The sequence below is a fragment of the Coffea arabica genome, chromosome 2e, assembly GCF_036785885.1.
Source record: "Coffea arabica cultivar ET-39 chromosome 2e, Coffea Arabica ET-39 HiFi, whole genome shotgun sequence".
In the NCBI taxonomy this organism is placed as follows: Eukaryota; Viridiplantae; Streptophyta; class Magnoliopsida; order Gentianales; family Rubiaceae; genus Coffea; species Coffea arabica.
In genome coordinates, this window is record NC_092313.1 from 8,445,201 (window position 1) to 8,470,600 (window position 25,400).

General features: G+C 37.8%; 5 protein-coding genes and 1 long non-coding RNA gene across 16 annotated transcripts; 3 read left to right on the forward strand and 3 right to left on the reverse strand.

Annotated features, from left to right (window-relative positions):
• Positions 1 to 1,156: 1,156 nt before the first annotated feature.
• On the forward strand, positions 1,157 to 3,321 carry LOC113730689 (copper transport protein ATX1-like). The gene is made up of 3 exons (XM_027255547.2): positions 1,157 to 1,329; positions 2,012 to 2,087; positions 2,796 to 3,321. The coding sequence occupies exons 1-3, from the start codon at positions 1,321 to 1,323 to the stop codon at positions 3,068 to 3,070; spliced, it is 360 nt and encodes a 119-aa protein (XP_027111348.1). The 5' UTR covers positions 1,157 to 1,320; the 3' UTR covers positions 3,071 to 3,321.
• A 154-nt stretch (positions 3,322 to 3,475) lies between these two features.
• Positions 3,476 to 10,787, forward strand: LOC113728500 (pentatricopeptide repeat-containing protein At3g49170, chloroplastic-like). 8 transcript variants are annotated; one of them, XM_072078696.1, is made up of 4 exons: positions 3,476 to 6,307; positions 6,464 to 7,177; positions 8,703 to 8,798; positions 9,571 to 10,787. In XM_072078696.1, exons 1-2 carry the CDS (start codon positions 4,219 to 4,221, stop codon positions 6,496 to 6,498), a joined length of 2,124 nt encoding a protein of 707 aa, XP_071934797.1. In that variant the 5' UTR covers positions 3,476 to 4,218; the 3' UTR covers positions 6,499 to 7,177; positions 8,703 to 8,798; positions 9,571 to 10,787. The 8 variants fall into 8 exon arrangements, with proteins under 8 accessions (XP_071934797.1, XP_071934798.1, XP_071934799.1 ...); XM_072078697.1 differs by having other exon boundaries at positions 6,464 to 6,533; XM_072078698.1 differs by having other exon boundaries at positions 6,464 to 6,533; positions 9,641 to 10,787.
• Positions 7,077 to 10,112, reverse strand: LOC113730690 (IQ domain-containing protein IQM3-like). The gene is made up of 8 exons (XM_027255548.2): positions 9,955 to 10,112; positions 9,735 to 9,849; positions 9,569 to 9,634; positions 9,347 to 9,435; positions 8,701 to 8,788; positions 8,070 to 8,216; positions 7,883 to 7,975; positions 7,077 to 7,204 (listed from the first exon to the last, which is right to left on the reverse strand). Exons 1-8 carry the CDS (start codon positions 10,110 to 10,112, stop codon positions 7,097 to 7,099), a joined length of 864 nt encoding a protein of 287 aa, XP_027111349.2. The 3' UTR covers positions 7,077 to 7,096.
• A 1,438-nt stretch (positions 10,788 to 12,225) lies between the features above and the next one.
• LOC113730691 (serine/threonine-protein kinase D6PKL2-like) lies at positions 12,226 to 14,555 on the reverse strand. The gene is made up of 2 exons (XM_027255550.2): positions 13,828 to 14,555; positions 12,226 to 13,194 (listed from the first exon to the last, which is right to left on the reverse strand). The coding sequence occupies exons 1-2, from the start codon at positions 14,436 to 14,438 to the stop codon at positions 12,387 to 12,389; spliced, it is 1,419 nt and encodes a 472-aa protein (XP_027111351.2). The 5' UTR covers positions 14,439 to 14,555; the 3' UTR covers positions 12,226 to 12,386.
• A 244-nt stretch (positions 14,556 to 14,799) lies between these two features.
• On the forward strand, positions 14,800 to 16,290 carry LOC140036621 (uncharacterized). 3 transcript variants are annotated; one of them, XR_011840173.1, is made up of 3 exons: positions 14,800 to 15,176; positions 15,277 to 15,492; positions 16,064 to 16,290. It is a non-coding gene; the product is annotated as an uncharacterized lncRNA (long non-coding RNA). The 3 variants fall into 3 exon arrangements; XR_011840172.1 differs by having other exon boundaries at positions 14,800 to 15,492; XR_011840171.1 differs by lacking the exon at positions 15,277 to 15,492.
• A 277-nt stretch (positions 16,291 to 16,567) lies between these two features.
• Positions 16,568 to 22,731, reverse strand: LOC113730692 (neutral/alkaline invertase 3, chloroplastic-like). 2 transcript variants are annotated; one of them, XM_027255551.2, is made up of 8 exons: positions 22,632 to 22,731; positions 22,473 to 22,519; positions 21,218 to 21,985; positions 19,481 to 19,646; positions 19,186 to 19,397; positions 18,104 to 18,597; positions 17,973 to 18,021; positions 16,568 to 17,238 (listed from the first exon to the last, which is right to left on the reverse strand). In XM_027255551.2, exons 3-8 carry the CDS (start codon positions 21,929 to 21,931, stop codon positions 16,912 to 16,914), a joined length of 1,962 nt encoding a protein of 653 aa, XP_027111352.2. In that variant the 5' UTR covers positions 21,932 to 21,985; positions 22,473 to 22,519; positions 22,632 to 22,731; the 3' UTR covers positions 16,568 to 16,911. The 2 variants fall into 2 exon arrangements, with proteins under 2 accessions (XP_027111352.2, XP_071934802.1); XM_072078701.1 differs by lacking the exon at positions 22,632 to 22,731 and having other exon boundaries at positions 22,473 to 22,625.
• Positions 22,732 to 25,400: the final 2,669 nt, after the last annotated feature.

The following is a 25,400-nucleotide window of genomic DNA, read 5'->3' on the forward strand; positions in this document are numbered from 1 at the left end:
GTTAATGTTTGATAGCTTAATTGTAGTTCTTTTGCTATCCAAAGTCCTTTTACGACCATGAGAGAATGGCGTATTTTGTACTCTTTCTCATTCAAATACACTTAAAATTTACAAGTACGTAAAAAAGTATTTTCATATTACAAGAAATGATAATACAAAAATAAAGTAATCAAAATATTTAAATGGATTATAAATGGATAATTGGTTTTTATTTAATCCATTTAGATCCATCCATTTAGATCCATTTATTAAATGGATCTAAATGGATTGGATAAATTTTATCCACCATCCATTAAGTCAAAACCAATTATGAACCATTTATCCATATTGACACCTCTAATTCTGATCATTGGGTCAACTTCAACGATCAACATGAAACACTATAGTGAAATTCGGGCATCTAGAAAATTATAACAAAAACAAAAAAGAAAGAAAGAACACGATGATTTTCTTCATTTCCTCCAGATTCGGTAGTTCAATTTTTATTTTTGGAGCTGCAAATATGCAATTGCAACCTCAATTCTTCACCTGTACTAGTGTTTTAATGTCCAAGTGTAGGGATGTACGCGAGCCGAGCTACTCGCGAGCTACTCGATTGTTATTCGAGTCGAGTTTCGAGCCAATATTTCGAGGTTCGTGACTTGTCGAGCTACTCGTCGAGTCGGGGTGTATTTAAATAATATATATATTATAATTATAAAATGACCGTTATGGATATAATTTATATTGAATTTACAATATACTCTTCTTTATAATAAAATTCCATAAGGGCAGAAGTGTGCATTTTCAGAGTCGAGTCAAGAAACTTGATTGGACTCGACTTGATAAGGCTTGCCAAAAGGTCGAACCTTATCGAATCGAGTCTCGAGTTTAAAGGGAGTTTCTCGAGTCAAGTCTCGAGTATCGATTTTTTGGACTCGATCGAACTCGAATCAAGCTCCAACTTAGGTACATATAAGTCGAGTCGAGCTCGAGTATAGCAATACTCGAGCTCGACTTGACTCGATTACATCCCTATCCAAGAGTACGCATAGACAGAGAAAAGAATAATATTAATATATTTACAACGGAAGTCGTGTGCGATTACGCGGCATGACGAATCAAAATTTAAGGGTATTTTAAAATCCCGATTCGGCTGACTTCTCCAATTTATCTGCGCAGAATTTTTTATTTAGCAATTTTTTTTTCTTCTCCCTCGTCGTCTTTTTCTCAGTCGATAAATACCCCACCGACTTGGCAATTTAAGGCACACCCGTCTATCCCACGTATCCTACTTCTATCTCTCGGCATTTGATAATTTTAATTCAGTCATCAGCAATCATGTCTCAGGTACTCCCTCTTCTTCTTCTTCTTCCTCTTCTTCTTTCCCTCCGATTTCTTGTTTGGTAGCATTCATGATTAGTTTTGTAAATTCAGGTGGAATCAGGTTGCGAAGCATAATCTCATAGTTTAGCTAAAAGTTTCCCGTTAGTTGCCCTACCCGAAATTTCTCGAATTAGAACTGATTTGGGTGCCCTAAGATTTAATCGGGGTAATTTGCTTAGTTGAAATTAGGCTATTTTCCGTGTTCTTGAAAGATAATGTGGTTACTCATCTGTTCTTGAATATTTATGTATGTAAAAGTGTCTTTTTTTTTTAAAAATGTAATACAACGCTTTTCACCGCTATCATTTGGTTCTACCGAAGCATCGAGCAGGCAATTTGCAGTAAAATTAGATGATCAATTTATGTTTTGACTAGCAAGTTCAGTAACTTTGTGTTTATTCTTCAGTGATTGGATGCTTAATTGCACTGGTCAAGAAAAAAAAGGGAAATTATTATTTCCAAACACTCTATCTGGAAGTTCCGGTTGAATTAAGCATTTCTTTTAGCTAATTTATTTGCTGAAATCTGTATTTTCCAGACGATACTTTGGATTCGACGATACTGGGGAAGTAGCATGGGAATATAAGCAATGTTTTACTCGACTTGTAATTCTGACCTTAATATTTCTCATTTTCCATGTTTGCAGACTGTTGTCCTCAAGGTTGGCATGTCATGCCAAGGCTGTGTTGGAGCTGTGAATCGGGTGTTAAGCAAAATGGAAGGTTTGTCAACTTGCCTATTCTTCATTTGATTGTTTGTCATTGACACCACTGACTTTGAAACTATCAATGAGGAAAATCTGTGCCCCCTGACCATGTTGATTATGCTCTTCGGATATGCAATATAGCCTTTTGCTGTAATATCTTGTCAGAATTGTGCAAAATCTGGTGGCCACCTAGAGAAATTGGTTAGTTAAGTTGGTGCTTGATTTTACAAATCATTTCTCAACTGTCAAATAAGCCTGTCCCAGAACTTTCATGTTCTTGTAAAGTAATAGAAATGAAGGTTTGTTGATTGATTAGTCGTTCAGTGCTTATTTCAGACTGCATGGTAGCCGGCTTAATAATTCCTGACTTTACACCAGGCCATAGTTTCAAGTGCTATTTTGATCAAAAGAAACTAGTGATATTTGCATTCAGCACTTGGCTGTTTCTTTGTTAATTGCCAAAAAAAAAAAGATAGAAGTTTGCCAATATAGCGCTGAGAATTTAAATACCATTCATATAGCAAGTGATTCGACTATATCAGACTCGTAAACCACTGCAGACTCTGCAGTATTCTATTATTTTTATCAACTGATCACATGTTGAACATTGTTCTATATATAATATTTGACTGTCTTTACTTCTTATAAAGATGGAGTGGTCTTGACATGTTGAACATTGGTTTACGTATAATATTTGACTTGCGCTTCGTGGTAATACTTTCAGGCGTGGAATCATTTGACATTGATCTTAAGGAGCAGAAAGTGACAGTAAAGGGTAATGTACAGCCTGAAGCAGTCCTTCAGACTGTTTCAAAGACCGGGAAGAAGACTTCTTTCTGGGAAGAAGGAGCATCAGCTGCACCTGAATCGAAGCCCGCAGAAACTGTTGCAGAAACTGAATCGAAGTCCGCAGAAACTGTTGCAGAAACTGAATCGAAGTCCACAGAAACTGTTGCAGAAACTGAATCGAAGCCCGCAGAAACTGTTGCAGCTGCATAATTTGGGTCACTAGTGGCCAGAAAGCTGTTGCTTTCACTTATTATGTTACTCTTAAGGAGCTAAAATGTATGTTACGGGTCAACAATAATAAACATATACAATACCTCGGTGTGTGGTGTTCAGTATTCGCTAATTAACTGTAAGCTCCGTTTATCTTTTATTTGAGATGTTCGAATATTGTTCCATGCAACAGAAACTAGAAAGTGTTTTGGCTGTCTAAATTTATCAAGGTGCCGATATTCATGTTGTAACTAAGTTTTTCATTTGATTTTGTGGTATACTTCCAACATCAGTAAATCAGGAACCAAGGGATACGAAGAGTGTCAAGGTCATGCGAAACCTTGAATTTCATGTAGTGGTTCTTGCTGGTTAGATTGGCTAAAAAAAAATGTTGTCGCTCGCTATTCCCAACCATAAAAAGCCATGCAGGACCTTGATATTTGGATTGGTTTTTTCCTCAGCCACCATTAGTTGTTTCAATTTTGAGTCACTTGATTATGGGGCCGTAGGTAGGATATAATCGAGGACTTGGCTGGTAGTCTTCAAAAAATCAAGAACCCATATGGAAGATATTTGCTGCCCATCATTTTTATCTATGGATTTGGTCATCTGCTCCTTTATCATTAAATCCATCCGTCAGTATCATCCTAGGCCATGCATAACCTTGTGCGTTAGCTATAATATCAATGAATTAACATGCATGGGGTGATAGTGCTTTGCAAATGCATTTCTGATTCATTTATTTATATATCTCCAAAAAAAAAAAAAAAGGTTTCGGAAGCGTAGCCATTGCAAACTTAAAAGTGGAAAATCGGAAAACGGAAATAAATTTGCCGCCTTGAGCTTGGCATCCATAGACGCGGCTAACTAACGTAAAAGTCGTACAAAGTCAAAAGAAGCCTTTTGTTTTGGCAAGAAAAAGGCAAGCTTCCAGCCTTGTATGGCTTTTTTTTTTCTGTTCTTTTCTTTAATTTGATTACTTTTTCTCCACGCTTTCACGTACGTGCAGTTTTCAGCTACCATAAGAGATACTAATATGTCTAATTGCTTGCAACAATCCACTGTTTAGAGAAGAAAACAGAAAAAGGAAGTTGTAAGGAAAAGAAAGATGCCCATTAATTCCATAACAGAACGCCACAATAGCCATCATGCAGTCCTTTGCTTCCCTCTTGCAGAATTGCGCCAAGCACAAGTCCATTTTCAGCGGCAAAGCAGTTCATGCTCAGCTAATCAGGTCCGGATTTATCCCAGATGTTTATACAAACAATCATTTGCTCTCGATGTACCTACAGTTGGGGCAGATGGGCTATGCTCAAACCGTGTTCGACATAATGCCAAAACGAAACGTTATCACTTGGACGACGTTGATTTGCTCGTTTTCTCAGATGGGTCTCTCGGAAAAAGCCTTAAGTTGCCTGAGGTCAATGGTTCTTGAAGGGTTTTTGCCGAACGAGCATACTTATGTTGGTGCTATATCTGCTTGTGTTAATACAAGGGCTGTTAGTATTGGGAAGGAAATTCACGGGAGGATATATAGGACTCAGGATAGTTTGAATAGCTTTGTCAGTAATTCTTTGGTTAATTTTTACGGCAAATGTGGGTTGTTGAAGTCGGCTAGGCTTGCATTTGATGCTATCTTGGAGCCTAATTTGGTTGCCTGGGCTTCACTCATATCTTCTTGTTTTCAGTGTGGACAGAACGAGGAAGGTTTGAAATTGTTCTTAAGGTCTTTGAGGGTGGGAATGACTGTTAACGAGTTCACTTGTTCGAGTGTTCTGGGTGCTTGTACTGTGTTGGAGAATTTGGAACTTGGGAAGCAAATCCACTGCCTAATCGTTAAGTGTTGTATTCTAATGGATCAGTTTGTTATTACTGGGTTGGTAAATTTTTATGCCAAGTGTGGCCAATTGGAAGCTGCACATCAGGCTTTTCTAGAGGCTAATGAGCCACATTTGTCAGCTTGGACTGCGTTAATAGGGGGCTGTGTACAACAGGGAAAGGGGAGAGATGCTATTTTACTTTTTCATAGGATGCTTTCTTCTGGTATGAAACCAAGTGAGAAAACTTTTGCATCTGTCTTTGGAGCCATTGATGATGGAATGGATGTACGAGTTGGTAAACAACTTCATTCTTTGATCATAAAATTAGGATTTGATTCATTTACCGTAGTCTGCAATACAACTTTGGCTTTTTACATTAAAAGAGGTCTTGTTGAGGAGGCTCTGAAGACTTTTTATGAGATGGATGAATATGATATTGTCACTTGGAATGCCATGATTACTGGCTTTGTAGGCTCTGGTCATTATGAAGGAGCAATTCAGTTTCTGCGTGACATGCTTTTTGAGGGTTTTGACCCTAACCTTTATACCTATTCTAGCCTCTTGAGCATTTGTGGGGATTTACCAGCAGTCCAGTGGGGAAAGCAAATTCATTCTCGCATTCTAAAACCTGGATTTGATTCAAATGTGGTTGTTGGAAGTGCCTTGATTGATATGTATGCCAAGTGTGGACGTATGGATGCTGCTAGGAAAGTTTTTGATACATTTCCTTCAAGGAACTTGATTTCTTGGAATACCATGCTGGTTGGCTATGCTCAAAATGGGTTTGCAAAGGAAGCTTTGGAGATCTATGATATGATGCAAATGAATGGGGTTAAACCCAATGACATCACATTTATTGGGGTGTTGTCTGCCTGTGGTCATGTAGGCCTTTTACAGGAAGGATTGTGCCACTTTAACTCCATGATTGGAGACTACAGGATCACTCCAAAGGCAGATCATCTGGCCTGTATGGTCAGTCTATTTGCCCGCCATGGACAAACACAAGAAGCATTTGATTTCATAAGGCGTTTTCCAGGAGAGGCAGATAAAGTTGTCTGGCGCTGTCTTTTGTCAGGCTGCAAAACTAATAAAGATGTGGTTTTGGGGAAATATGCAGCTGAAAGGGTATTAAGTATTGATCCTGATGATACTTCAGTGCATATCATGTTATCTAATATTTATGCAGGCTTAAGGATGTGGAATGAATTGGCTGAGACTAGAAAATTGATGAAGGAGAAGACACTGAAGAAGGACACTGGGTTCAGCTGGACAGAGTTGAAGAACAGGATAGTTCTGTTCTCTGCAAGTCAAAATCCACATCTTGAGCAAAACAGTCTCCATGAAGTTTTGAGTGGATTGGCTGCCCAGATGGTTGATGAGAAATATGTTCCTGAAATCATGTTCTCGCTGCAATGTGGTGAGTAAATATCTTGATTTCATCTGGTGATAAACCTTACAATTTTATTTGGTGGCCCATGAAGAAGAAGGTAATATACTTTATTGTGGATCAATAATTGACCCTTTAGGAAATTAAATATCCATGGGTAAACTTACTTTCACATCATCTTGCAAGGATTTCTTAATTTCAGAACTTGGGAAGTAGATTGAGGGGATGGTGAACTCTGAAGGTCCTTGGATGACAGGTGAATGAACTTCAAGGCTCGCTCTTTTAAATTATGCAGATAGTCAGCAATGCATCCAATTCGTGGGCCGGCTCCTGTTGACCATTTCAAACTTACTTGGTGCCCTAGTTGATTTGAATTTGCTTCTCTCTTGGACTCAATCCTCTGCAGTAATTCTTTTTGAGTAACTTCTGGGCACTGTCAATTATTGGATAAAGTCCTTATCAAGTTGCTTGTTGGTGGTTTAATGCTATATGTAGAAGATTCGAAAGGCAGGTCTTCCTCAATAACATTGGCTATCTGAAGATTATCGTCTTCATACTCCTTTGCATGGGGAAGTACCTGCCTGATGTAGGAGGAGGTCATACATGCAACCATTACTGCACATTTTATTAGTCAAATAGACTCTATATAAAAGGAGTAATACAGGCAGCAATGGAAGGTAATGGCTTAAGCTCATTGATATTGCGGTACAAATTCTTTGACAGCAAGGTTAGCTCATGGCCAAAATGCATCGTTAGTGAATCTGCAGAGCTGATATGGCATTCTCATTAACAGAATTGGGTGAAAAGATGCTCTAGCTTTTATACCTGAACCTCTTCAAGATTGACTCCTTTGTCTTTGAGAAAGGCCAGGAAGATGCCAAGATTCTCATTTGTTGGTCGGTAATGTCCACTGTGTGTTGAGATTGACTGAAATAGAGATAAAGTAAAGTTTTTGTTTCATTTCTTAGTGTGACACACAGATAAATGAAATTCGTATTCTGTCATGTTAAATGATCCTTTTTTCATGTCTAAACGAGGTAGATACACACTGTATACTTGGAAAGCTTATTTATAATAAACTATCAGTTTACATTTTTTTCCATTGCTTGTTTTTCATTTAAGTCTCTCAAATTAGTCTGATGAAACGATTTGTTTTGGCAACCTTGTGATGCATATATAATTGAACAAGTGTTCAACCATGAAGACTAGCCACTGTAGTGTTACTTAAGTTGTGCATTTCTTAGAATTTATTCTTGAAATTCCTTGTTTCATCATGATTTTCAGACATGAATTTTGTGACCGAAGAGCTAACTAGAAGTATACACATGCAATGCATGCATGCTGGACCATTCTTAAGACCACCAAACCCTCTCAAATGAGTTTTACTATAAAAGCTTTCAACGAAGACCCAGGTTCATATCTTTCATTCACTCAGATGTGAAAAATAATCCTTGACCTCAAAGGGAAAACAAATGCACGACTCTGTTCCAATTGCACTCTTCTGACATGAGACGTGAATGGACCATCTTCACTAATATATTGGATTTTTGGTTTGTGAGGATGTGTGTGTTTCCCCATTATCTAGAATAAATATTAGTAGCGCACCTTTACTTTTCCATGTTCTGCTACAAGTCTCCCTGCAGCTAGAGTGGCACCTCCGGCTAGAAAGCTGGAATGGTGGAAATACCCCTTCTTTTTCTTGGCACAGAGAAGCTGAAGTTAGTTGCTTGATACCAAAGTTAATGAAGCATCAACCTAAGAAATTGTCGACCTTGTTCTTTTATGATCTCACCTCAGCAGCATACAACCTTTTGGAGGCACTCATCACAAATATCCATTTTGCACGTTTTAATCCACTAGTTGTGTTGAGAAGATCTCCAGTTTGTTTGTGTAGAAAAGTACCTTCAGCTATTACATATTCATAATGCAACCTCTCTTGCTTGTTTTGGTAACAAGGAAAGAAAATGAAAAGAGAAACACGTAAATGTGTCAAATGTGACGAGTTAAGAGACTATTTAAAACCTTTAAACCTTGTTCAGCCCTTTTAATTTCTTTCTTTTTTATATTGGCTGGCAGGAGATATGGGCAAAAGCATTCTAGTGGTGTTCCTTTACTCTAGAATAGTTAATTGTAAGCCTTATAAAAATTGAGAAACTCGAAATTCAATAAGCATTGTACTAACATCACTCTATCATATTTCCTCTTGATTACTTTGCATGTATTTGTTAACTATAGCTGAGACAGGGTAATTAAACTGGAGGAACATGTTACAGCGAATATATGCACGAGTCTCTGAAGATATTGTCAGAAAGGCACCTATATATGCTTTTTTGATGTGTGATTTTCCTACCAGGTGTTGAAAATAACTGAATGTGTTCCATAATTGATTTCATATATAATCTAATCTGATACTGAGTTCATACAGGTCCGAGATATTTGATGCATTGTTGCCGAAGCTTTGATCTGGGGCATTCATCAAGGTCAAGTTTTGTACCATCTCCAATGTCCAACCTGCAAAAAGGTAACTATAAGCTATCCCATTATCTGGGTGCAGCCATTTCCAAACGAGATCAAACTATCAAAAATTGACAGTTCACGACTCCTCCTCTATTATAAGTATTTAGGTGCTTTCACAGTTTCCCTCATATGCAGTTTTGATTAGTGAAGCCTTATAAGCAACTTAATTTACCTAAACGATTACAATAATCAGTTTAACAGTTCCATCTACGGTACGACTATTAGATTAGTCTGATCTGTTGACTTCTTTATAAATTGCTTGGATCGTAGTGGAAGTCCGAATTTCATACAAATGCCACATAAGAGGCAAGAAAAGTTTATTCCATCTCTGGGTAGGAAGGTTGAGAAGGAAAATACAAATCATATCGCATTTAACTGTGATTTAAGGGCACACTTAGCCAGAGGTGCATGTGATGGAGGATAGATATATTGATGTGGAATAATATAGGGAAACGTAATAAGTTGTCCAGTAAATCTAGTAAGCAGTAGCTGTAAGCATTAATGTTAATTCTCATTGGCAAGCAAAGACTAAAGTTTAATGTTATAACTTACCAATAGAAAAATGGCTGTCCTGTATCTCTTCCAAACCATTCATCGTAGTAAATATTCAAGTTATGACCGTACCTATGCCTTGGATCAACCTGTGATCATGAGGATGAAATGATTATGATAGTTAACAATGAAAATCATGTAATACATGCTGATGATGATAATCAAATGCCTGAATAGATGAAAAGACTAGGGCTTATTGAAAGTTTTGTGATGTGTACTTACAGCTTCAATCCAATGTTGAAAAGCTAACTTTCTGGCCTTATCATCCTGAGATAAGCCCTTTCCAACCTACAGAAAAATAAGATTCAGCGAAGAACTTCAGAGTTCAGAAGTACAAGGTCGGAGCAGGGGGGGGCTTAAACTTCAATTTGTACATCCTAATGCTTGCCTTTGAAGCAATTAAGCTGATCCTATTCCACCGAGAGGCAGCTGTTTCAGGTTTTGAGAAATTGAAGAAGGATATGGTGCTATGGTTCAGGCGAGCATAATCTATGGCATGCCACCTTCAAACAATACCATAGCAGGGACAATTAAGGTATCATTGTTAAATGGTTCTTGATGACCATGAACTACATTTATGGGTGAAGAACAGAGTGTCAATGACCTACCAGAGCTCTTCTGCAACAACAGCTGAATCTGCTAATTTACGGCGGGTGCGATAACTCCTATACACCTTTTGCAGCTTCACTGCTGCTGTTCTGGATTCGGAATCATCATTTTCTTTAAGTGATTCTGAGGTTGACAACGATTGGCCATTGAGCTCCATCCGGTGTTGAAAACAGGAGAAAAATGGACATCTATTATTATGTTATATAGTACTAGCATTTGGTTGCAGTAAGTTGGTGGTGTTGTTTAATGAGTAGTTTGACAAATCAAAGACTTGAAAGGACAGCTAGTAACTTGGTGAACTGTTAATCAAAGATGGACGAAGAAAGGACAGTGAGAATGGAGAATTAGAGTGAGCGTCTTTTAGGCTTTAGCCTCTGCAAAGACAGTCCACTCTCAAATTGCAGGGCTTCATTTCTGATTTAAGGTTTCTTGTTTCCCTTAGTTTCAATCTACGCCGAGTGCTTCTGCAGAAGTACTGGATGCCTGTTTTACGGTTATACGCTCTCAACATTCAATTGGTGTTATCAATCAAGCCAGCAAGTGATCTCATTTTACTGCATAATCCAGTGGGGCATTCAAGCCACCCCAGTAACATCAAACACTTTCCCTTTTCTGATTACTGAGATTTGGTGGTCCAATTCCTTAATGTAGTTCAGGTCAAAAGTTCAACTTCCAGCTCCAAGCCTCCAACTAGCTCTTACTCTCCATAGCCCACCTCAAACCATTATACGTTGACGTTTTATGCGTTTTATTCTTTATGGTGCCTGTCTCACCATACTATAAAAGGACAATATGTCTTTTAATGCAAGGACCTAAGCGTCGTAATTGTAGAGATTAGCTTGCACAAGTGGTGTACTGTTGGGAGAATCATGATGACATGCTTAATCAATTATTTGGGATTTGGCATGTGAGGCCCCATCTCACACTGGTGGCAAGAAAGGAAGAGGCAAGGTTCGTTTATAAGCTTCGGTCCATAATTTATTAAATAATTTGAGTTAATAATTTCGCTCAACAGTTGTCGGGCCATTCTTTAAATCCAAGCATTATATTTGGCACAAAATCTATGATTTATGTGTCATGTTAGGCGAAAGTCACTTCTAAAACCGATACGAGCCACCTTTGAGACCCACGCATAATTGAGCGAACAATTTGACCCATATGGACTTTGGATTATGACCAAATGCCTCTAAAAGCTCATATAAGCCACTTCTGGAGGGGATCTATTGATAGTTTAATCAAAATATAGGAAGGGTAAATGTGATTAACCCTTTGGATTATAACCCGACGCAAAAGAAAGGATTATAATAAGCTTGGATGGGAAGAAAGGAAGACAAGAGGCTGCATGTTTTGGCTTATAAATTACTAAGTAATATAAGTTAATCATTTTCAATCCCCAATTTTGTTTTCGAATTGTTGGTCTATCCCTTGATCCGGACAAAGCACAAACTCAATCAGATTCGCTTCTTACTCACAATAACTGATAAATTTGGTCAGGTGGATCAACTAACGAATTAGTCTTTACGATCTACTGCAAAAAAAAAATATCATGGTAAAATGTACTCGAGCAAACTATTACCATAATGATACTAAAAAACATTAGGCAACGCAAGGAAAAAAAAAAAAGAGAAGGATGTCTGATTTACTGCACAAATGAACAGGTATACTGCCAGTATCAGCAAGTATAAAAAGAAATGTATCTTGATATTGCCATTTATTTTGGCTTCTTGAATTGCATGATCGGAGTTCTGCTAAATCCAGCATAAGAATTTGGTGTAAGTGTTTTAAATTTTTCTCTGAATTCACTGAGATGTACAACCACCAAGAAGGAAAATGAAGAATGACAATGGAGCTGAGACAAGCAACCGAGGGAGTTCTGACGGTCAACATTGAGATTTGAGTCGGCCTTCAATCGTTCAGGTGCTTCTACCTATTTGATAACCCTGTTGCCTGGAAAGATGGCTAAGGATAAATGAGGTCCAATTATATGTGATGGGTATTTGAACCCTCATCTTTTCAAATGGAAGGGACCGGTAGGATGAAGATAATACATAGTTTTCCTTCTAGCTATCATCACTACTATAAAACGGGCTTGTGGTGAAAATGTTTGAAAACGAAAGCCTTCTGTTCAAGATTGGTGCATAGTTACAGCATGTAGCTAGTAAGATTTTAATTTAGATTTGGTTTGAGGATTGTTATACCTTGAGTGTGAAGACTTCTAGATTTAAAAATGCAAGTGTTTTAAAGGCATGATCTGTAAAGAATAACTTCCATGGCCTATAGAAAATTTTTCCTCTTTCTGATGTCTGTAAAAGAGGTCATCACACTTGATAGTTGGTAATCAATGTTTGTATACATGTATGCATATCAGTACACATAAACCTATGCAATAATTGAAAAACTTTCATCCTTGAAGTAGTAAAACATAGACAATTCAGTAATATTCTACAGAAGCATCATAATGATCAGAACTGGAGACCAAATCCTTGTTATTGGGAGGCTGGGGAACGTGAGGCGGTTCTGTACGTCTCAACAGAGCCCAATTCACCCCGTCAAAGAATGGATGGTTCTTGATCGCTGTAGCCCCCATTGTGGATCCCATTCTCTTTGTGGGGTTCTTGATCAAGAGCTTAGCCATCAAATCCTTGGCTGAGCTAGACACAACAGGCTCCTTGGGGAATTCAAGGGATCGAGCCACAATGTTGGACAGGGTAAACTCATTATCAAGCCCCTTAAATGGTGTCAACCCATAAATTAACTCAAAGATGAATATCCCCAGTGTCCACCAATCCACTGCACTGCCATGCCCTTCCCCTGATACAACTTCCGGGGCTAAGTATTCATGGGTGCCCACAAAAGACATCGATCGAGCCTCGATTGGCTCTGCCACTATCTCGAGGGCCCTCCTCTGATGACCTTGCCGCCTCTTTCTCCTTCGCTTATTCTGGAAACATGAAACGGCTGGCACCATACATCTGGGTAGAATGCAATATGACTTGGAGGATAGGTTTGCCTCGACTGTACAAATCTTCGATTCACCGATGTTCAGTGTTAATGGGGAGCTTTCAGGAACAAGTTGAGCCGTTGGTTTCGAATTGTCACATTTTAGGGAGAGATCAAAATCTGTCAACATTACGTGACCATCTGTTCTTACGAGAATGTTTTCGGGCTTCAGATCACGGTAGATTATCCCTTTCATGTGTAGATACTCTAAAGCAGCCACCACCTCTGATGCGTAGAACCTAAATATTAACAAGCAAATTAGTGAAAATGTCAACCATTTGTGGCTAACTGAGTTAATGATTATATTTAAGACAAGAATTTGGCTGTATTAGTTTACAAAGTCTGCAAACACGATTCCCTTTACAAAAAGAAACAAAAGTACACAAAACAAAATGATTTTTACAAGAAAAGAAGAGAGAGAGAAAGTCTAACATATGAATTATGACGCAGGCCGCGACTGAAAATGGGAAGACAAGAGACTGATAAAAAAGTCTAACCAACTCATAGTTTGTGAGCCCACCATGTCATAAATTATTAGGCAATTGTACATTCATTTCTTAATGACAAATATATGGAGTATGAACACAAAATCTAAAAAGAATTTATAATAATGTTATTTTCAGAGCACAAATGCCTGAATGTTATTTTTTATCCACCTCCAACCTTCAAGAACTAGAACAACAATTGAAAGACTTATGCAGCAGACTTATTAGTCTGCGTTTTTGGATTTAAGAGTGTTTTTGGAGAGTGAACTGATTAAGTACCAAAAAAGTTTTAGAAAAATAAAATATTGAGGTGCGTATGAAATGACAAACATAAAAATGACAGAATGTGGTGGAAGATTTGCAGCCATGCAGAGAAGCAATACTAACCGGACGGCAGCCTCATCAAAACGTCTCCCTGGCTGCCGTTGTCGCAGAATATGCAGGTCACCGCCGGGACAAAACTCGGTCAACAAACAAGACCACCTAGCAGAATCCAACGTGGTATAGAGAGTAGGCAGAAACGGATGGTCCAACATTTCCAATATTTCCCTTTCAATCCTTGCCCTACCCTCTTTACTCCGCTGTGCCAACTCTTCTTTATCCATCACCTTAGCTGCAAACATGCAACCTCTGGCACCCTTGAGCTCCACAAGATAGACAGTGCCAATGTCCCCACTCCCAAGTTTCTTGATGAAAGACAAGTCTTGGAGGGTGATCATGTTTACATCTGAGTGAATGCTACGTATGGCAATCCACCCGGGATCCCCGTTTGCCGTTGCATGAGGCTTATTGAAGGATGAGGTGTGCCCTGATGCTACCCAGTTGAAGGCTTCGGATGCTGAGCTTGTACTGATCTTTGCTTCAATACCAACGGGAGTGGCAGTGCTTGTGGTTGTCGTCGAGGTTGTGGAGTCGAAACTCGGCGTGTCGCGGTCGTTTTCAGCATTTTCTGCCGATTTTCGTGTCTTCTGAGGAGGTGGAGAGGCTGTTTCAATCATCACTGAAGGTGGAGCAGTTTCCTGAAAGGGTGAGACTCGAGAAGCTGAGTGTTATGATGCTGAGAGGAGAATGGGAAATGGAAGCATTATTTGAAGGTTAGGGGGTTGAAAAGAACAAAAGAATGTGAATTTGGGCCGGCAATTTGTGGTGTGGTCACTCTGCCAGCTGTTGGAAGAGTTCTGGGCCCATTGTGGCCCAAAAGGTGTATTAATTCTGTCTTCCGGTAGATTGCGAAGCAATTTTTAGTTATTTTAATGTATTTAATCTATGTACATATATACATCTATACATATATATATATATACACACACACACATCTAGGCTATCTAGCAGCTATCCCACTATGTCTTTTGTTAATTTGGAATTGACAGGAATATTCATGTTTACTGCGCTTCATGTAGTGGTTATGTAAAGTCTGCAGCTACTTATATTAATCAAGAACGTTGAATGGGCAATTTGATGGGGAATATTCGATTCTTTTAGGCCACAGGAAGGCCGATCAGATGATTTGGAAGCTATTGTAGACGTTGATTGAGAAGTTTTTCTTTTGCAGGGCTCAGGGGTTTGACAAGTTCTGAAAGCTTTTTCCTATTCTAAGGCATCCCTCTTGTTTGATATCATGGATTTTCTGTTCTTGTTTTTGGGTACAGGTTCAAGGACAGGTGGTTGCTATCCTTAATATAACGTGAAAGTAGCAGCCGGGAATGAATGAATGACACAATGAATTTGATCATCAAGTATGTTGAACTCCTTGCATTTATATAATTGAAGACTGTTTCTTTCTGGAGTAAACTAATTTGCAGATACCAATAATATATCCATGATTTTGTCTTCCAGTGTATGTAACTTTTTGATGCTTAAGAGAGACAGCCTGCGTGCATTTTTTTAAAGATTGTTAGCCATGCTTGATGGTGTAGAAAATTGTGTTTCAAGAATGGCTAATGGCATCAAAGACTTGATCCCCTCATTTCTCCTCCTACTTGATGCATATTCATCTCTCCCAGCTACAATTAACCTATCATGCCATGAAAGCTACTTTTCATCTTTTGACTGGTACGTGTGACAGTTACTTTTCATTTTGCACCAAGATTTGTAAGATAACGAATATGGTTAAATGGTTAATTATCCACAAAACTATATGTATTTATGGTTTCAAATGTTATTTTATAAAAAGGGTTTACCTGTTATGTAGACATAAGACTCACAGATCTAAACTTTTACCCTCTCTTCTTAATCAAGCTGAGCTTCTCCAGTTAAAATATATATGAACCCAAGAAAGAAAATTAACAAACTTCACCACAATTTCTCATAGTTCCAACTTTTTAAGACCATCAGACTTCGAGAAGAAACCAAACTTATCCTTTGCGAGGATGTTAAAACAACTTTTCTTACCCAAGAAAGGAAAGAATGCAGGACAGGGTCAAAGCAAACTGCTGATAAACTAGAATGAATGGGTTCATGTTGGAATTTGTCGCACCCTGTAGCCAAGTACCAGATGCTAGTTCACCTGACAAAATATACGTGCACAATTACACATGCCATTTTTTTCTGATCATTTCCTTGTAGTCTTGAGTTCAAATGTTTATGTACGTTGTGACTTAGTTTTGTTTATTTATCTTTCTAGAAACACTACTGTTTTGGCAGTGCAAGCAAAGAGAGGCAGTGTTGTTCAGTGCCAAGTGGAGAATGCTGCGCAGAAACCGCAATTCTCAGCTTGCATGTCTCTTTCAATTCTGTTGCTGCAACCATAAAGCATAGAATGTTTAATTGCTTGTCGTCTATATTTTTTTTTTAATTCACGTAGTCTTACTGTAAACTTGTCATTGAAGTCGAAAACGACTAGTTTTTTTCTTTTCTTCCATCCTAAATTATACTAGTCAACTTTTTAATTGAAAAATATAATTAATTTTTAACCTCTCTAAAATACCCTTATCTAATGTACTTTATTATCGATGAACATAATCTACTTTATTATAATTGGTTTAATAAAAGTTTTGAATGATGCAATTTGTCACCAGTGTTGCCGTTGTAATTAATGTAGAAATATAATGATTTCCTAATATTAATGTAAGGATATTTTAATGAAAAAAAAAAATCAAGACTGTCAAAAATGGAATGGAAGGAATGATTGCAAGCAAATTTATGTTATATATAAATTTATATTGTAACCGACATATTACAATAATTTATATTATATATGATAGAATCAGACACTTCCAATAATTAACACTTTCTGTAGGAGTTAGTGATACAAGCCGACAAGTAAAATAATTTCAGCTTTGAACCAAACTCCAAGAAATGTGGAAAAGAATTGCGACACTAGTATAACGGGACCATCCAATACGTAATAATCATGGATGGAAGGATGTTAGCATCCACCTGCAAGGGATATGCAAACCCCTCATCTGTACAGGCGAGCGAGAAGCAAATGAAGCTTTCCAGCATGTCTTGTCAGCTACATGCCTCCAACTCTCATACTATATAGGTTTTCTGGGAAGGTTTTGGCCCGCGTCTTCGTCTTGGACTGGAACTGATTGCGCATGAAAGGGCATTTATAAGCTCAGAATCCTCTTCGGTAATAAGTATCTTGGCTGCACCCGGGTTGGCAAGCAGAAGTTTTGCCACAAGATATCCTGCAATTGACCAGGTCTGGAAGAGGCGCGACTGTTTGCCGATGAATCTTCCCCTTTTGGTGTCATAATATTCAGGCCACTTGTCTCGTGACAGGCGCTTCTCTGCAACCTCAACAGCTTTTGCAGCAATTTCTGGTCTATTCATTTTAATGCATGCAACAGTTAGCTGCAAAAGATCAAGCGCATTATTTATCTCATTTGTATCATACAAACTAGCAAAATTCAGCTAAGAAACTATCATGTTATTCCAATTACTTAACAAAGGAATGTGAAAAAAAGATATGCACACATGCAGCGTTGCAGAATCAGATTTTAAATAGAGTGATAGAGCTATGGATTAAACGCTAAATAAATGAACATGGCATGGTAAATGCTTTTGGCACATATGCTACAAAGGCATTTCACAATTAAAAAAAAAAAAAAAGTGGATTCCACTCGGAACATTACCAACTCGAATAATGTACACACATGCATGCCAAAGCTGTAAGCATGAGGTATGTGCTGCGACAAATAGAGAAAAGCAAAATAGCAGAATTGGACATTGTATATAAAAGAAAAATTAAAAGCCGATGATAATCTTCATTTACAACATTGATGTAATTTTTTCCCTCCATTGTGATTGAGAACTTCTCATTTCCTTAAAAGGAGCATACAAGAAATTTTCCTCCACGCATGCAGATCCTAGGTGAGAAAAATGGAATTCCTATCATGTTCTCCGGTACAAATGCAATCGAAAATTAGTTGAGTTGACAAAGAGGATCAGCCATTTAGATCTGGTCAGTTATAAGCTACAGAAAAGCCACAACCCCAGGAAAGATCCAATACAGCACTGTTATTACATGCATGAAACCAAAATAACAACAATCACAGTGATTCCGTACTAAATTGAACAACTGGTACCTGCCAGAGCAAAGTTGGCCAAGAACCTCCATTATGATAAGACCAAGGCCTGCATCAGAAACAAAGGAAAATATATTCAGTCAAAAGCCACACAAATTGGTTAATGTCAGTCTAATCAAAGTTCAACTTACGTGTTCTTTGGATCACAGCCTGTAATTATCTGCCACTCTTGACCATCAAGAGCAGGATAACATATTTTAAACGGCATGTCTGCCACCAAATCTGCCCATTTCGCTTCAATGAGGTCCAGTATAGCATGAGATTGGTCCGTGGTTGCAAGATTGCTGACAATAGACCATAAATTTCCCAGCGAAAAGAACCGGAAGTCCATGTGAGCGGGTTGCAAGTTTCCAATCAGATAGCCTCCTTTATTTGGCATCCACCCAACAAGCCAAGGTGAAATCTGATCTGGGTAAATGTTGAACTTGTTAACAGCATCATAGGAGTACTCTTCAGTCTTGTAGCGATAAATCTCATTCAGCTTCTTCATATCAATCCAGTAATATTCCCTAATATGGAAGGATAAGGCAATAAGACGATTGTTTAATGCCCGTAGAAGATCAGCTGATCCATCCTCTGGAGCAAGCATTTCCCGAGCACAAAGTAATGCCGAATAGAATAGTGCCTGCAACAGAATTGGACATCTCAAAGAAGTTACCAATCCCCTCATCAGAACAAGAACCCCAAACTAGAGAACTCATACCAGTATACACAACCAGCTTACTTCATAGAAGTTCGACTATGGAAGAAAAACAATACATGCACAATCAAAGTGCTCTCGATATAGTTCTCTTTTTTCTGTCTTCTTCAAGTCCATATTCCAGAAATAGTTGCATCTTAGAGAATCTCAATACAAATTAATAGGCTGTTGGGGAAAGTGAGAGATTTTTGAGAATTACTCGAGCATTTGCTGAAAGTAAAAAACTATCTAAGGTTACTTTATCATACATGAACTACCCTTCACTAAGAGAGAAAAAATGAGCATTGTCACTTCTAAAGTTTAAAATATCAATAGCTAACGCACAGAAATGGTAGCCAAAATACTGCCACCAAGGATGACAAATCTACAAGAAGATAGCCAAAAAGTCCAGAAGAGAAATGAGATTATTCCTTTTTTTTTTTTCCGTGTGTGTGCTCCGATTAATTTCCATTGACATAAAGGATTACAACTTTTACCAAGAAAATGCTCTGTCGATCAAGATCATCTGCTTACTTGAATTTCTAAAGGATGACCATGAATGCCCATCCGACGATCTATCATGCAAGAACCATCAGTCACCAGCAGCGTTGGAAACATATCAAAACCATCAGCAAGACATAACCTCAAAATCATCTTGATTCCCGTTTGGACATCAATCCTCTCTTGTACTGAGAGGTCTCCTGAGCATTTTCCATATGCACGCAACAGAATAATCCACCATAATCCTGTATTGAACGTCACATTATTCGAAGTCCAATTAGTTTACACATCAAGATCCTTCTTAATGACATGCTTCAGCAGATATTACCAGAATCAACAGGAGCAACACGACCAATTGCAGCCTCTCCAAAGTCGGGATCCAGAACTTCTTCAGTGGCAGTGTCATCGACATCTAAAGGAACTGTGCGCACTTTGAAACTGGCAGGCATCAAACCTTGGCCAGGACTATGACAGTCCATAGTTTTCTCCCAGCTCTGGACAAAAACAATAATAATGATGACACTACTGGCGACATAATTTCCAAGTGTACTCCTCTTAATTAGATAAATCTACCACTTCTCCTTGGACAGAACCTCGTATACTCTAAATTGGTGAACCATCCAGTTTTACCAACCATAGAGTTGGATAAATAATAATTGCAGTTAAAGATTGAGCAAGGAGAGAAGAGAAGGCAAACCAATACTGGGAGGCAAGCTTCAAGTATGTATGAATAGAAAACTTTAGACAAACCATATGGTATACATTAGCAAAATAAAATAGTGAGGACCAAGGCAGTGCGCAACATAATCAATACAGTACTGTGATGTCTTCTTCCTAATATCTTAATTGTTTCCCAGAATTTCATCTCTGGGTCTCGTCTTTCGATAAATACATAATGATAGCCCTTGTCTTAAATCATGTCCCCTATTATACTATGTTAATGAAGTTAATCATGCAGATGACCAAGTTGAATAAGGTTAAAAATTCTGACAAAATGGGTTACTTCTTCACTGCTTCAGAAGAGAAACTCAATTGAACATAGCTAGTTTTCATGCAAGAAGGAAAAGTGCAGATTTTGTAATTTTTGATGGGAAGGGGGGAGAGATGTGTCATATGGAAACAGGACCTACATTCCTGAAGCGGTAATAGTTGAAGAATAATAAAATAGTACTTCATAAATGTGAATAAGAGGATGTACAAAGAGAAGAACACACATATTGTGGACCATCATAAGTGATGACTAACAATCCTCATAGGGGACTTGGCACTTCTAGCCCCCCTTAGGCAGAGCACAGTGATTACCATGCATCAAACAGCTCTAAAGAATACTCAGTAAATTGAGAAGTGTTAGGCAACCTTAATTTTGGGGCATTTGTGATTATTTGAAAATTTATCTGGGTCAGTGACAAGCTTTACATGTTCAGGCCAAGGTCCATTGTTAATTCTGCATACTTGGTAGAGTAATTTGATTGATGAATACACCTATTACTTTTATTCCTGTACAAAATGTCTTGGACCATCAATCTCACTCCCAACCACCACCCCAAGTTTAGCAGAAATGCAAGACATGTTCAAGATCATCTTTTCTCGCAATTCCAGTTCTGAACATGAAAAAAACATGCCACGTTAAATCCACTCATGCAATACAAAGTACAGATTTGTAGAATACACTTTGCATCTCAAGAAACGCAACAAACAGTATGCAACTTTATATGCAGATTGGGCAGTGCATCCTGCAAATTTTTTCATGACAGATTGTAACCTATTTCTTACATAACCTGGAAATGGAAGAACAGTTACAATGACTAAGACACACGACACTAATATCGTGAGCTTTGTTCACAGATGATGAAAAGAATAGTTTTGGAGCAAAAAATTTTCAGACTACAACACTAAAGAGACTTTGTGGACACAAAAGAGAAAAAATAAAACATTAAGATTTTGGTGGATAGATCAAAGCTATCTCACTACAGAAATCAAAAAAAGAATCACCCACACAAAAGGTGAAACAAACAAGTACTCTTTATCAAGCTACAATTGTCAGACAACTAGACCATCACCTTACCTGCAACTGAAGTGTGTGTAGGATAAAATTGCGGACAATGTCATACTCTCCCTTCAACAGGAAAGCAATTCCAGAGGGAATAAAATCACGAATAAAGACCTGATCATAATTCAGAACACTGGAACTCGTAGGATCCTTAGCAGCAATTGTTCCAACAGGGCTACCACAATAGTAGGCAACAGATTCCTGCAATAGTTCCCAAGCCTCATTCTCAATGAAGCTCGATTTACCCTTGTTCATGCCATCTTGAATTGTCTTATCGGATGGTGGGTTGCCATTAGAGTGGTGCAATTCCTTATCATGTTTTAACTCTTTGACTGCCCCAAGCTCAAGAAAATTCCTTACATTACCGTTTGTTGAATTGAAATCCTTAGCATTATCCACAAACCACGTCCCATTTCCACTCTCGGCTGTTAGGCCACCGACATTATCAGCAGATTGGCATTTGCAATGCGAAAGACCAAACTTATCAGTCGCAGCATATCTATGTGAGACCCCATTGATACACGGAAACTGATGAATCCTAATGCCCCTACATGAACTGCTTAAACATTTAAGAGATTTCATTGACTTTAAGACCCTTTTCTTTCTGCATCTTTCAAAGGATCTACAAGGAAACGATGAACCTGATTTTCTATAGCCAATATTAGATCCCCAAAATTGTGGACCAGCCCCATCATATAGTTGCAGAGCTACTTCAGCAGTGGCCATCATGCGATAGAATGCAGTAGACAGCAGATGCACTCAAATTAAAGTAACAATTGAAACCTGCAATTGATTAAAGTATTGTCACGTGTACCTTAATACTAGTAACAGAAATCAAGCACAGAATTGAGTAAAGCTCGAAACTTTTTGCCCTTATCAATGCAAATTCCAAGCCTTAAGCTTTTGCATATTTTAACGAAAACCCAGAAAAATTCAAGCGCAAACATGTTGATAAGTGGATCACACAATAATTTTACAACGCAAATTAAGAAATAGAACATTCAGAGTAAACAAAGTTTGATGCCATGATTATATCTTCATCGAACCACTAACCAAAGATAAACGATTAAACGATTATTTGCAACAGGCATGTTCCTCTGGATTGAAGCTCAGGAACCCAAACGATCAACAAACTTTTACTTAATTCCACTATAATTAGGACAAACGTACCACTTTACCGAGATCCTAGCATTTTAACTCAATAAATTAAACCCAAGAAAGCGAAAAAAAAAAAGCAATAAAGATAATCCACTATGAAGAACAAACGTACCCAGATGAATCAGAAGTGCGAAAACCCGTTATCTGGCAGAATTTTACCTAATGTATATTGGAAAAATTAGACTGATAAATGGGTTGTCGAGATTGTTAATACAGGAGGAAAGGAACGGGAGACTTTTGAAGAATGCAAAGAAGCAGAGATGGATTTTACCAGTAATGGTATGCGTGCGTGGAGTCTATATAAGTGAATGTTTATCTTGTGCTTGGAAAACTGCCGCGATGGTACGATTCCTGCAAATTACGATCGCTGTCGGGAAATTTGCCAATTTGGTCTCTCACGTTGAGGGGGAAAAAAAAGTTAGCCCCTCATATTTAAAATTAATTAAAATATTCCCTCATATATAAGAAATTGTGCCTTTTTTGTCTCGAAACTCATTTTTACTCTGTTTGTTAGCTAAAATGTGCACGCCTCTCTCACATGTTTATAATTTCAAGGACAAAAATAAAAATATACTTCGTTTCTCTCTAAAAAAAATAGTTTTAATGGCTAAAAATAGGGAAAAGAGAAAAAAAAAAAGTGGTTATGCACTTTTTTTTAAAAGGAAACAAAGTATGTTTTCCTTTTTTCCCTTAAAATGATGAGCAGGTGAGGAAGGCACTCACTTTTAGGCTTGAGAATTGGGCGAAAATGAACTTTGGGATCCAGCCATCGCACTTTTTTATGTCTAAATGACTATTTTGATTAATTTTGAATGTGATGGACTAAAATAATTTTTTTAAAAATATGAGGGACCAAAAGGCAAATTTTCCGACGAGGAAAAAATGAGCTGAATTTTCGCCGTTTCATGGAAGATCAACTTTATAGTACGGTTACATTTTGTCCACACATGACTGATTTTTTTAATGCTTTCTTCGTTTCATTTTCTCTTTTGTTCGTTTATATCCGTAGCTTTCAGAGCACGAGCTTTTTCAAACTTTTTACGATCGGTCAGGATTGGTTGCCTAGGTACCTCTTCTTCTACAGTTTTACTCTCCCACCCCCACACCCCACCAAAACAAAAAATAAATAAATTGATTTAATTCTCTTGGAATAAGATATTTAGCTAAAATATTTTTCCCTAATTTTAGCAGCAAAATTTTGTTTCATTTTTTCCTAATTAATTCATATATGTGATATATGAGAAATGATGCACATATATAATCGGGATAACATGTTATTTTATCCAATATATATCTGTGTGTATCCAGGATGATGTGTTATACTACTGTTGCTTTCCTTTAGATAAATACTACTAGCATTAGTAGCCAGCTAACACTCGTTGATAAAAACTGGCAGGAAGAGAAAATACACTTGTATCCTTTCATTTTCGGGTGAATTTTGTAGTATTATTATAGCTTTATTGCCAAGATAAAAGGGGAAAAAAAAAGGAAAAAGACCTCTTCATGTTATTGATTTGATAAAAACTTGTGTAGTCTCGATCTACGATTCCACTAGTAAGCCGAATAGCTTAAATCGGCCACATCATCAACATGAAATAAATAATCACCTCCTTCTAGAGGAGTTGACGATCACATTAATTATAGGGTGGGAGGTCAATGGTTCAAACCTTACCTCTCATCAATGTGCCTTAAGGGTGTGTGATGCACCCGTCTGGTCTGATGGTAGTTCAGTTCCCATCAAGTTCCTCCGGCTTAGTTGGACCACCTCATAGAGTAAATTCCCCTCTCCTTGAGAGTAGGAGTATGTTAGATTAGATTAAATGTGCCATTACGTCAACAAAAAAAAATCAACGTGAAATAAATGTTAAAAATATCAGAAACTCTTCCTTAGCTTAGCCGTGGTTAGCTTTCTCACCGAATTTTGCCTTCCAATTGGACTAATTCGTGCGCTAGATTGTTCTTGCATTTTTCCGTCAATTCCTTTGGCATATTGTACAAATCTGAATTTGGGTCGCAAAACCACTTTCCAGTTTAGGATTTTCTTTGTTCTCTCTTCCCTAACTTCCATCGCACTCTTCATCTTCAAACCCTCTAAAAAAAGAGAGTGTGTTTGGATAAAGTATTATTTAAAATAATTATTATAATATTTTTTGTTATGTGATGTATTTGAAATAAAAATATAAAAAGATAGATTGAAAAATATGTTTATGGTACAAATAAAATATTATTTGGGATAATTTAGCAATCCAAACACACTAATGAAATCGTTGAACCCCCCCTCCCCCACCTCCAAAAAAAATAAAAAAAAACCCATTAAGTCTTGATCTTTTTTCTTTTTGCTTTAATTTTTGGCTCTTTTTTCTGTAATTTTGGGGACAAAATATGGGTTTTAAGTAACTAAAAAACAAACTCAAACCCCTTGTTTTGTGAGAAATAGGAGAACTGGGAACAAGACAAAAAAGCATGAAGGCGGTTGTGACTACTGTAGGTTTGGTGGAGATCGATCTAACCCCCACTTTCATTGGAACCAACCCGTAAGGATTTGATCTAGCGAACTGGAAAGAAATCAATAGCACCCCAAATATGAAAATTGGAGGAGGAGGCGGTCAAAAATCAAAATGGAACCCCGACTGGTAGGTTGAGGTTTGGCCAGTGTAGCCTTCCCGGGTAATAAAAAGGGCATGCGGAGTGAATTCTGGATTATGAATAATTAATGGGTAGCAATGACGTGGTGAGTGTTATACTGCCCGGTCTACAGGTGGCCCGTACACAGAGTCTACTCAAGTTTTTTTCCTATTGATTTATTGTGGATGCAAGAAATTTCACGCACACCTGGCTTTTGTTGGACCCTTTAGTTTTTCTTCTGCGGTCCCCAGTCCAGATATCTTTGTTTTTTTTTATTTATTAATAATGTGAATTATCCAATTCTTTTTTTTTTATCATAATAATATAATTTCTATAATCTAATCTAGCATAATCTAAGAAAGAAGGGGATTGAATGTGAGTAGAAACTCCGTCTAATTCACTCGACGCCAACTAT

Excerpts from the sequence above, each read along its gene's own strand:
- LOC113730690 (XM_027255548.2), bottom strand. The coding sequence starts at position 10,112 with ATGGAGCTCAATGGCCAATCGTTGTCAACCTCAGAATCACTTAAAGAA. Across the intron at positions 9,850-9,954 it reads GTTGTTGCAGAAGAGCTCTG|GTGGCATGCCATAGATTATG; the intron begins GTAGGTCATTGA and ends TATTGTTTGAAG. Across the intron at positions 7,976-8,069 it reads AAAGGTTGTATGCTGCTGAG|AAAAAGAAGGGGTATTTCCA; the intron begins GTGAGATCATAA and ends CTCTGTGCCAAG.
- LOC113728500 (XM_072078696.1), top strand. The coding sequence starts at position 4,219 with ATGCAGTCCTTTGCTTCCCTCTTGCAGAATTGCGCCAAGCACAAGTCC. Across the intron at positions 6,308-6,463 it reads CATGTTCTCGCTGCAATGTG|GATTTCTTAATTTCAGAACT; the intron begins GTGAGTAAATAT and ends TCATCTTGCAAG.
- LOC113730691 (XM_027255550.2), bottom strand. The coding sequence starts at position 14,438 with ATGATTGAAACAGCCTCTCCACCTCCTCAGAAGACACGAAAATCGGCA. Across the intron at positions 13,195-13,827 it reads TTTGATGAGGCTGCCGTCCG|GTTCTACGCATCAGAGGTGG; the intron begins GTTAGTATTGCT and ends GTTAATATTTAG.
- LOC113730689 (XM_027255547.2), top strand. Across the intron at positions 2,088-2,795 it reads GGTGTTAAGCAAAATGGAAG|GCGTGGAATCATTTGACATT; the intron begins GTTTGTCAACTT and ends TAATACTTTCAG.
- LOC113730692 (XM_027255551.2), bottom strand. The coding sequence starts at position 21,931 with ATGATGGCCACTGCTGAAGTAGCTCTGCAACTATATGATGGGGCTGGT. Across the intron at positions 18,022-18,103 it reads GGCTGTGATCCAAAGAACAC|GCCTTGGTCTTATCATAATG; the intron begins GTAAGTTGAACT and ends TTTCTGATGCAG. Across the intron at positions 17,239-17,972 it reads GGCCAACTTTGCTCTGGCAG|CTAACTGTTGCATGCATTAA; the intron begins GTACCAGTTGTT and ends GATCTTTTGCAG.